The sequence below is a fragment of the Bactrocera latifrons genome, unplaced genomic scaffold (genome assembly GCF_001853355.1).
Source record: "Bactrocera latifrons isolate USDA-ARS-PBARC rearing strain unplaced genomic scaffold, ASM185335v1 scaffold_22, whole genome shotgun sequence".
NCBI classification, from domain to species: Eukaryota; Metazoa; Arthropoda; class Insecta; order Diptera; family Tephritidae; genus Bactrocera; species Bactrocera latifrons.
In genome coordinates, this window is record NW_017535741.1 from 2,095,633 (window position 1) to 2,107,631 (window position 11,999).

Genomic DNA, 11,999 nt, shown 5'->3' on the forward strand with positions numbered 1-11,999 from the left:
AAATATATGACTATTTTTTGTGAATCATTTTATTAAAATAGTCATGCATAAATTAATAAATGTATTAAATTACAGATACACGTATGTATATACACATGCATGTTAAAAACTAAAATGATATAATACAAATTAATTCATTCTCTGCGGTTCATTAATATATCTTATTATTATGAAAGAGAACGAAGATCGAATGCATTTTGTAAAATAAGCGAAGATATTTATACACTTAAAGTAGATATTCTTATACTGGGGCTGAATAAAACTTTAAACACGAACGAATATATACAAGTACATATTACATGAACTAGAAGAACACACACATTAGGTGTATTTAATTATGTATTTAAATGCATTATATATTATTATATTAACTAGACCATTCGTTGAAATTTGGAATGAACTTATAAAACTATGCCCACTAACATAAATAACTTCTTCATATAAAAAACAATTACTACTGAGAAATGCATACATATTTAAAAATATAACATCGATAGAAATTTATAGAAAATTAAAAAAAAAAACAAAAATAAATAAAAATAAAAAGAAGTTATGTCGCAACATATATACATATATTATTCATACACGTATATTTACTTTGCATTATAAACGAATATATAAATAAGCACTTATGGACATGCAGAAATGCATATATGTATCAGGCATCCTAATTTAAAACTAACCGATATTTTGTAGTCAGTCTTGTATCAGAATCGTAGGTAATTAGTCTGCACGTAATTTTTAGACTAAGGAATTGCACTGGTATTGATTGCCCTAAGCTTAGCTCTGTGTACAAAACTGATTTGCATAGTATGAATTATCCTATAAAATCGTGTTTTAAAAGAATATGATTTATACAAATTTGTTTTCAAGAACTCTTTAATGTAAGTTAATATTTTATTGGACTAAATAATTGCTGGATATTCGAATAATACAATGCAATTTTATAGTATTCGTAATAGTCAATAGTCCAAAAGTAAATCAACTTCACTTCAGGAAGATCAATATGACAACTATCAAATTTTTATTTTAAAGTAGCAGCTCATGCTTTTTACATATACATAGAATCATCAAACCAGTTACTTAATTTTATAATGCGTTAAAAATCTTTACACTATTTTTGAAAAAGGCAAAATCACGAAAAGATATTGGTAATCGCATATAATATTTCCAAAGAACAATTCTTGAATACGCTAATTTTTGTCAAGTATTTGGTTTTACAAATAAATTTTCAGGGCTGTCGAAAGTTTGACACCAAATAGGGAAAAATATGACTAATTTTAGTTCGCATGTATGCAAGTGTTTCAATTACTAAGTAAAAAATAAATAAAGTGTTGGAAAAAATGTTTTAGATTCTCCCATTCTTTTTAGAATTATGAAATGAAAAAAGTTCAAATTAATTGATGTCTACTTATTTAAAAACAAATAAGGAAGGGCTAAGTTCGGGTGTCACCGAAAATTTTATACTCTCGGATGACAAGTTTCATCAAGATATCTGAATTTTTACTCAAGTTACAGCTTGCACGGACGGATAGACAGACATCCGGATTTCAACTCTACTCGTCACCCTGATCACTTTGGTATATGTAACCATTTATCTGACGATATATACCGTTATTAGCAACTTTATTGCGAGAGTATAAAAATGATGCCCTCTGAATTACATGAAAATRTCTGAGAGATTTACCGATATTTTCGGTGAAAAATTAGGTTAGGCTAGGTTAGGCACTGAGTTCTTCGTGTTCGATATCAGGAACCTTGAAAAGTTATAGTCCGATTACGACAATTTTTCCACAAGGGATACCTCAGCTTCCTTCTGCCATTTCTTCCGTAAAATTTAGTGCTTCTGACATTTTTTGTTAGTCGGTTAACGCCTTTTAGTGATTTTCAACATAACCTTTGTATGGGAGGTGGGCGTGGTTATTATCCGATTTCTTCCATTTTTGAACTGTATATGGAAATGTCTGAAGGAAACGACTGTATAGAGTTTGGTTGACATAGCTATAGTAGTTTCCGAGATAAGTACAAAAATCTTCGTAGGGGGCGTCGCCATGCCCACTTTTCCAAAAAAATATGACCCTCCCTAATACGATCCYTTGTGCCAAATTTCACTTAATTATCTTTATTTATGGCTTAGTTATGACACTTTATAGGTTTTCGGTTTTCGCCATTTTGTGGACGTGGCAGTGGGCCGATTTTGCCCATCTTCGAACTTAACCTTCTTATGAAGCCAAGAAATACGTGTACTAAGTTTCATCATGATACCTCAATTTTTACTCAAGTTACAGCTTGCACGGACGGACAGACGGACGGACGGACAGACAGACATCCGGATTTCAACTCTATATATATAACCCTATATCTTACTCTTTTAGTTTTAGAACTACAAACAACCGTTATGTGAACAAAACTATAATACTCTCCTTAGCAACTTTGTTGTGAGAGTATAATAAGCGATTGATAATGATTTGCTTCTAATGAGCTTTTGTCAGTGTAAAGAATTATTGTATAGATAAAAATATTTTGAATTTCTTGTGTCAAATTGTTTTCGATTTTCTTAACTTTGAATTTTACTCTTATACATTTAAGGACATCAATTAATTTTTATTTCTTCATATTTAAGGATTCAGGTAAGTGCAGTAAAAAAATTGCAATTATATATATATATTACAAAAATAAATAATTAATTCATTAAGCACTCTTGTAAAAAATTGATCAATTTCTAGGTTATGTGCATGATAACATATACTTCAAAATTATTAAATATTAATTGTAATCAATTTATCTTTGCGTAGCTCACGCAAAATTTCGTGAATACATTTCGTCAAATGAAAAGTTTACGAATGTATAACAGCTATATTTGCTCAACAAAAATATGAATTCATCAAATTTGTTAAGTCAAGGGTGAAACGTCCGACGAAATTTTTCAGATCGAGTCATTATATCGCATAAATGACACACAAACCGACCAATCAAAGTTCTTGTAATAAAAATGTTTGTTTATTTGTGAAGGGTATTATTGGTTCGGTTCAAATACTCATATTAAATATTTATAAAGACTACGTTGTCCTGGTCAATCARATTTTTTACAAACATTAATTAATTTAAAATGCTCTTTTTCTTCAATATATACAAAAACCACAGATACAAAAACCACAAACTTGCCACATAATTAATGTGCATTATACTCTAAAAAAATATACATATATAAAGGATCACTTCGTCAGCATATGCGTTTAACGATTTGATACTAGGTGCTGTAAAAACAAAATAAATATAGTCCACTAAACTGACGAATAAAATGGATTTTGTTAAATTTTTTTGGTTTCCTAATGCTTTATATCGCATAGTGGGTTATGATTTTCAACAATTGCCACGAGCACATTGGCGACAGGCTTTAATGAAAGCGTTTCTTATATTCACGACCATAAGTGGTATATGCACGCGCATCTATATGCTATTCCAATTGCGTGAACTGATTTTAAATGGTGACATTTTGAATAGCTTTCGTTTGGGTGTATATATATCTTATGCTATTGATTCAAATGTGAAATTTTTTGTATTTCTTCTAAATGCAAAACGTCTTCGTGTAATTTACCAATCTCTATCTAACGAGTACCCAATGACGTCTATGGAACAAAAATTATACCAAGTGGATAAATACAGCTTCAAACGTGCACGTATAATGATTGTKTCTTATCTATCGGTAACTAATTCGATACTTATTGGACCAATGCTCCAGTCAATTTTCATGTATATAATAGATTTATTTCGTGACGGTTATACTGCAGCAGCATTTTCATATTTGCATCCAACACCTATGTCATATAACTTTAACTATTGTACGCCACATTATTACATTCTCATCTATATTTCGGAATATTTAAACGGGCATTTTTGTACAACAACAAATTTGGGAACGGATTTATATGTGTGCACTTTTGCGGGACAATTTTGTATGCAACTGGAATATTTGGGATCCTCACTGGAAGCTTATGAGCCTACCATGGATAACTCGAAGGCAGATTGTGAATTTTTGATGGAATGGATAAGAAAGCATCAGTTAATGTTGGAGTAAGCTATATTTTAAATTTTATTTTGTAATCACTCACATAAAATATGATGCATGTAAACAAATATACATTATACCATATGAACATAAATTCTCGGTTTGTGAATGATTACTCCTAACTTATGGTAATATATTTTTATAATACATGTATCAATATTTAAATTAAAATTTTTAATTTACAGTCTTTGTAGCGAACTAAATGAAGTTTTTGGAACAACTCTATTATTTAAATTAATATCAAATTGCGCCGTATTTTGCATAATTGTTGTTCAACTGAAATTGGAGGGATTTGGTTTCGGATTTTTAAATTTTCTCAGCTTCTTTTTCGTTACTGTTGCCCAATTCTTTATGGTATGTCAATATGGACAGAAGCTAATTACAATTGTAAGTTCCTATAATCGCAATTATTCTGTTATCGGGTGTAATGGTACTTCTGTCTCGAACATTTAACATATTTTAAATTATTGAACCAATTAGTTAGTGAAATGGTAAAACATCTACAAATTTTCACATGTTTTATCCAAAATTAGATAGGCAGCAAGCAGTTTTTTTGCACCCCTAACGTATTTAACAGTGTTATGAACTTATATATGTACGTGTCGTAATTATTTTTATTATTTTAGAGTGAAAACCTAGCACTATGTGCATACAAAAACCGTTGGTATAATGGCTCGCAAACATACAAAACCTTATTATTTAACATAATTGCGCGTGCGCAGAAGCCAGTTCGGCTAACCGCGAAAGGATTTCAACCTATATCGCTGGCGACCTTTCAAATTGTGAGAAGTTGAATATTATTGAATCATTTAAAATATGTAATTAATTTTTTTYCTCTCTTACCCTAGGTAATGACGATGACCTATCGCGTATTCGCGGTACTGCAACGTGCTTTGGACTAGAATAATTATTATTTTATTGTTTATACAAAATATTTTGGTAATTCATCACTACATCATACTATCTACATGTACACAATTTTAATCTTCAACTTATAACCAAAATTAAAATTTTATTTCAATATGTGTTTTATATATACCCAAATGGTAGCTATTAAATGGGTGTGAAATGTTTAGAGTTATGAGCAAAACTCTATTAAAAAATTTAATTCTTTAATAATTATACATTATTTATAATGCAAAGGTGCTTGTGTATTTAATAAAGTCAACCGGAATAATGGAAATTAGCAGAAGCCCTTAACCGTTTTTTTTCGAATTTTAATACTTATTCAATAAAAGTTGCGCACTTATTTCTGACTTATTTTGCTAGTTATAAACCGTTGCATGAAGTTCATAATCCTGTTTAACAAACGAACAGACAGACATRTATACATATGTATGTTAATATTGGTTTAAGATGTTACAAACAACTTTGCTGCATGCTGCATTAGTATTAGGTTGCGGAGAGAGCGTAGTTCTAGTTTTATTCGTCGCATCGGGTCATGCTATACCTTTTTGAAAAGATCATTTCACGCGCTAACACATGTTTGATTGATTGTCGTTTCTTTTAAGTCGTTCGTGAGTTATAGCGTCGCAAAGATGGAGCAAAATAAAGAGAAAATACGGCATATTTTACAGTACTACTGCGATAAAGGCAAAAATGCATCTCAAGCCGCCAATAAAACTTGTGCAGTTTACGGACCCGATACAGTTTCCATTTCCACCGCACAAGGATGGTTTCCACGTTTTCGTTCTGGAAGGCCTGTCGTCGAAAATTGCAAGAAAATCGCTGAATTAGTCGAAAGAGACTAGCATAGTAGCAGACCGTAGCATCGGTCAAGAGCTGGGCATGAGTCATCAAAAAAAAAATTTATGAAGAATTGAAAATTCAATAAAAATATCGCAAGACTTTTTGGACAACCTATTATTATATAATTATATGAAGTTAGCACATTCACATTCATATTTTGAATACTTGTTGAGCGACTTTTAAGTCCCATTTTTAAAAGTACTTTAAAAATGCATACATTCTTTTCGAAAGCAAATGCAGTTCGTTATTTCACATTCATATACACAAGTAATAAAATGCCTTCATTTAGGGTGCACTGCTAGGCGCTTTAAAGCTCTGTCTTGCATGGGCAATGTCTATCGGAACCAGCAGGTATCGTACCCTGCTGGTATATAAGCTGAAATTACTACAGAAATATATATTACATTTTATATGTCTGCTACAATCGATCTTCGCAGTAATGGTGTAACAGTAGCATAAACTTGCTGCAGTGTTGGGTGAATATGTGGGCGAACAACCGTGGACGTTAGGTTGCTGGTTATTAACAACCTTAAAGGCAACACTATTGCAAATTGCTAAAGCAATTTTTAATTTTATTGCTTTCGATTTTTCGCGCTCTCTTGCGCCGTCGTAGTTTTGTAGACCATCTATTTTCGTGTGGCAGTTAGTCGGCGGTCGTTTGGTAACTGCTAATTGTGTGCCTCAAGCGATACGTTCGTGCTACTAATTTGATTATAATTTTGTACAAGTATTGAATTACATATTTCGGTAATGTGCTTTTATTAAATTAACGCTTATAGAGTGTACAAAGAACGTATGAGACTCAGTACAGTTAAGAAAAGCTATGAGCTTGACGTACAATTACTACTAGAATACTATATCGTAAACTTTAAATTTCAAAAATACATATTCGAAGTAATAGTTTTTAAATTTTATAATTTTTGTATTTAAGCAGTAAACTATTTTGGTGCGAATTATCGGAAGTACGTGAGCTGTTAATCATTTTAATAGGTGGTAAGTTATTTCAAAATTTATCTTTAAAAAATTTTCCCGGAGAATTAATTTCTTAATTCGTTATAGTATCTTAACATTTTACAAAGCAATATTGAGATTGTTGATTTTGAGCCACAAGCGCGAGAGACATATTGCTTTTAAAAATATATCAATACTAGAATTTTGTAGGGTCYAGTCTGAAATTTATAAATTAGTAACTAAAAATCTGTTCATAAATAAAATTTGACAAATTTAAACAGTACCATGAAACTGTGAAAATAAATATCTTCCACGTTTTAACATATTTATAATATAAAAAATAAGAATGTGGTAATGTTAGAAACTGCCACAAATATAAAATGCTTCTGAAATTGAGAATATTTTGACGATTCGATAGATCCAACATACATTCAGCATGCCAACATGGTTCTTAAATTCCAAATCAACAATCGAGGGCTGAAGTTCCAATTTTTTCGCCACTAGGAAACCTTAAATATTGACTTCTAAAAATTTTATAATTAATTTACAATTAATTTACATTACAGTATCTTATAATCTCCATCTTCCAATATTTGTTATAACTATTTACAGTTTCTATAGTGGATAGCATTCACAGAAAAAATTATAATAGTAAAACAAATACCAATACTTTTAATAGTAACATTGCCAATATGTCCGAATAATTCAATTATCGTTTTAATAAGTTCAAAACTAAATGAGGAATTTTAGATTTTCAATGCAAAAATCATATATCGAAATTTCCCGAACATTTTGAATATGTAAATATGTTATAAATTTTGCAAACGATAATACATATACGAAAGGCGAGTCACGCAACAATTATCAGTTAATGAGATCAAAAATGTAAATATATATTTTAGGGAATGGTCAGGTGTTTTCCTGAGTGGCTTGTTTTTATTTAAGAAATTCTAGTTTTAAACTATTATATTCTAGGCGCAATTATATAAAAAACTTTAGTTTGTTTTGAGGAAATGATATGCGCACGTATGCAGTATTTGCATATATACTTAAATTGCTGATTTGCCATTGAAAAAACAAAACAGAGACAACTAATCYAATTAAGACGTTTAAGGTTATGATTCCTACATTTCTGTGCTGTCTTTTGCATACATGGCTTGAAAGCTTACGTTTGACTTTCTACTTTCATACACAATAAGTATGATCATTAAAAATAGTATTAAAATTTCTGCGATATTGATAACATTTATGCGCATGTATTGCACGAGTGTATTAAAAGTTAAAAGAAAGTTCAAAATTTAAGCAAACAAAACCGCTCACTACTATACTAATATCTTTTTCTATGAATGGCATAAATGTACTTATACGTAGTGCGTATTCTATAGGAATAAATATTTATGRAAAAATTAAATATATGTAACTAAAAAGTGTTACTTAAACTTAAGTCTATTTTAATTATACTTACTAAATGTACTGAAATCGATAGAAAAACATCTAAATACATTTTTACGGATAAAATATTTGAGATTTTGATGAAAGTAAATATTATTTCGCTAGATGGCACAGCTCAGACTTAACATTACTTTTAATACCCCGAACAGAGTATATTAAGTTTGCCAAAATAGTTGTAATAGCCATAAGGAAAAACAAATGCCAAAGAATGTGGTTTCGAATGATAACAAAAATTCCCCATTAAAATTAAAGTTTCTGTTTCCCTTAGATTTTAAGATTTTGCACATGTTCTTTTCTCTCCAAGAAACTGCTTATTTGTCGGAACTGTCAATGTCAGACCTCTATAGCATATAGCTACTATACAAACTGATAGGTTCAATTCAAGTATTTACTTGTAAGAAAAACTTTTTTATTTTTCAAGATATCTTCATGAAGTTTGACATAGATTATTTTAAAATATCCAAAAAACTCGTTCAGATCAGCTCAAGTCAAGATTAAATTCTTGTATAGAAAACTTTATATATCTTCACAAATTGTTTAGATCGGACCACTACAGCGTATAACTTCTATTCAACTGCGCGATCCAAATTGAGGCAAAGATTTAGACTTGAAGGTTGTTTAAATCAGAAATAACTAACAAAACATGCAAACGCTGGTTCATGTCCAAGAAAACACAAAGGCAATGTCGGCTAACATATGTACATATCTTCAAGAGGAGTTCACATTTCTCCCTTGCTTGAAATTGGTGAATTGAGTCATTAACTAGATTTATATTACGAAATAAAATATTCGGAAAGTATTATCTTGTCCGTTATTTAAATGGTTGCTTTAAAATGTTACTAAAAATTAATTTAACATTGTTAAAGATAACGTTATGCCTATATTGAGTGCGAACGATACTCTAATTGAAATAATTCTATGTATCACTGAGAGCTTTAGTTAGTGTCATCTGAGGTCGTAGATGTTGAATGCAAGAAATTATTTTTTTTTATGTGGATTAATTTCATTTATTTGCTTATCGAATGTTTGGTGTAGGGTAGATCTTGTTTAATGATTATCTATATATTTCCGCTAATTACTTGCGATTAGAATTCGAATTTTCAAATTTGATTTTAATCACCCATACTTTACTATTTTCCAGCCCAAAAAGTTTCGCGCTCACTCTCAATTCCTTGCTGCATTTTTCATACCATTGCGCATGTTCTAGCTTAGTTACTGGTATATCCTGGCATCTGAATACATTTGTTCGTTCATATAAATATACATATATAGTACATACATAAAGGACTTAAGCAAGTGTATAAACAGGGATAATTTGTTAAACCGATTCTTTCTCTGACGATATACTGAATTGCTCAAGTGGCAAATTTTTACCAAATCTATAGCTTAAGCATTTATTTTTTTTTGTGGTTATAACGCCAACTCCATAGTTTGGAGGATGTTGTACAATTTGTATATGTATGTATAGTATTTCAATTACATCTCGTCGAAGTGTAATATAAGATTTCTTGCAATGCAACAACCATTTTCTTGGGTTAACCTATAGTAAGCATACTGGTGGACGTTGGCACACTTCTTGCGGTCTGTTTAATTGCATGAGTAGATTTAGACTCCTTGCCGGTTTATGTTCACGTTATTTTATGAGTTATCCAGAAAAGAGCTCCATTCTTCCAAATTAAGAAACTAAATAAAATTAAAAGAAAAATTGGAGAGTTATGATTATGAGAGAAAATTCCGAACGAGTTTCCAACAAATTTATAACAGATAGAGAGTTCGTAATCTGTAAAAGCGTCACGATTTATGTTATAAGCTTTATGTTTTAAAAGAAACTTAACAGTAACAGTGGGTGTGGTTTCAAAAATATGTAACAATGTAGGATATTTCAAAGTATATCGTGCATTCTTGAACAACCCGTTTTATTTTTACATGATTGAGCCAACCAAGTATTTSAGTGTCATTAGTGCTTTTTTCTCTATATATGCATTACGAATATACAATAATAATGCATAGTCGTATAATATAACAATATACCCTATAAAATATGATGCATAAGCAAAGTGGTTGCGTGTGTTATACGGTTAGTATTACATATTAAAAACTGGCCCAGGGAAAAGTAGAATAGCATGATTAGAATGAGCGGTAAAAACACAGAGAGTGTTGTATTGCGCGCGCCTGGGAAATCAAARTTTTGTACACACATTCATGATTGGAAAAATATTTGTATTTGTAACACAATTCCAACAATAACTATACTTATTATTTTACTCTCAATTTAATCGTTTGCACTCAATTCATAGTATGAACTCTCATCTTTTTTTCTCCAAAAATTTCCAGGGGTGGTATGTGGATAAATTTCAGCCGTCATGGATCCCAGTGCTCTACAAAACATGGATCGGGACGCATTAAAGAAGCAAATTGAAAACATGAAGTACCAGGCTTCGATGGAACGATGGCCATTATCTAAAAGTATTGCAGAGTGAGTATTTAAATTTTGAGACAATCTATTTCTTAGAAATTTGAAAAATAGTTTTACTATATGTGCAATAAATAAAAATATGCTGAATTATACCAGACATAAGTTTGATATATCGAAATGTGTATGTGAAATTGTGTAGTACATTTGGTCACACGCCTAAAAATATGCTTGAATACCTTAAAGCTGTACAACAAAAAAGTAAGGTGTGTGTACAATACCCACGATTCATACCAGCTATAGTTTATGTATTAATTGTGAATCGAAATTTGTATATAATGAGTATACATTCTCAATTCATATTTTAGCAGACAAAGTATCGATATATAAAAGTTGGCTAAAGTTCTTTACAAAATGTGTGAGATAAAGATGCAAAGAATAACAAGCACATAAGCTAAACATAATTCATACCAATTGTATTAATTTGAAGTTTTAAATAATTTCATAAATGACTAAATTTATWTAAGTACCTCATACCATCTCAAACATTTAAAATGCATATACGAATAAATTAAAAATCAGACTCTTGAATATTGATTAAATTTTATATAATGAGAGTTCTAATACGTTTCAGCGTTTTGTGTGCTTTCTATGCTATACTTGAAACTAAGTTTCAAAGAGCTTTAGAATAAGAATTAATATTTTTGAGTTTAATTAGTTAAATTAATTAATATATTTATATATGTAGTATAAACTGACTAAATTTTACCTAAAAGAATTTATTTCAAGTAACATCAATTGTTGTCAATACTCACTACGAATTGTACATATACTTTATTTTAATAAATGCCAGATGATAAAGTGCTAATCGAGATTTCATTATCCGTCATTTATATATATTTTCAATAAAATGGTCTGATCTCGGTGATTTTTATTCGGGCTATGCTACACTAGAAATACAGTATTGTGCAAAGTTTTGGTCCGTTATCTTCACTGGTGTTGAACTCATATACTATAACGTGAACGAATCAGATGGACTTCAAAATTGTTTTAGACCCATAAGTGGCGGAGACACGCCCATTTTAAATTTGAATGTAACCCCTCTGTGTCATCTTTGCCATGAAATTTAAGGTTTCTTGTGTTTTTCCTTACTAAATTAAAGCATTTTTAGTAGATTTCAACATAACATTTGTATGGCAGGTGGGCGTGGTTATAATCCGATTTCCTCCATTTTAAGATAGTACCTTCAAGAAATTACTTCTGAAATTTCGTAATATAGTTTTAGTAGTTTACAAGATATTTGCAAAAAACTTAGTAGGCGGCGAGACCATGCCTACTTTTCCAAAAAAAAACACATCCAAACAT

At 30.4% G+C, this 11,999-nt stretch overlaps 2 protein-coding genes across 2 annotated transcripts in view; both read left to right on the forward strand.

Moving 5' to 3' along the window:
* The first annotated feature begins 3,622 nt into the window (after positions 1 to 3,622).
* Positions 3,623 to 5,055, forward strand: LOC108968522 (odorant receptor 49a-like). The gene is made up of 4 exons (XM_018932609.1): positions 3,623 to 4,074; positions 4,255 to 4,456; positions 4,696 to 4,851; positions 4,918 to 5,055. The coding sequence occupies exons 1-4, from the start codon at positions 3,623 to 3,625 to the stop codon at positions 4,969 to 4,971; spliced, it is 864 nt and encodes a 287-aa protein (XP_018788154.1). The 3' UTR covers positions 4,972 to 5,055.
* Positions 5,056 to 6,492: 1,437 nt separating this feature from the next.
* Positions 6,493 to 11,999, forward strand: part of LOC108968562 (guanine nucleotide-binding protein subunit gamma-e) — a 15,762-nt gene continuing 10,255 nt past the window's right edge. Inside the window, exons 1-3 of the mRNA XM_018932681.1 lie at positions 6,493 to 6,565; positions 6,753 to 6,811; positions 10,556 to 10,697. Of these exons, the coding sequence (XP_018788226.1) occupies positions 10,585 to 10,697 (113 nt within the window). The 5' untranslated portion in view covers positions 6,493 to 6,565; positions 6,753 to 6,811; positions 10,556 to 10,584. The remainder of the gene's footprint in view (positions 6,566 to 6,752; positions 6,812 to 10,555; positions 10,698 to 11,999) is intronic.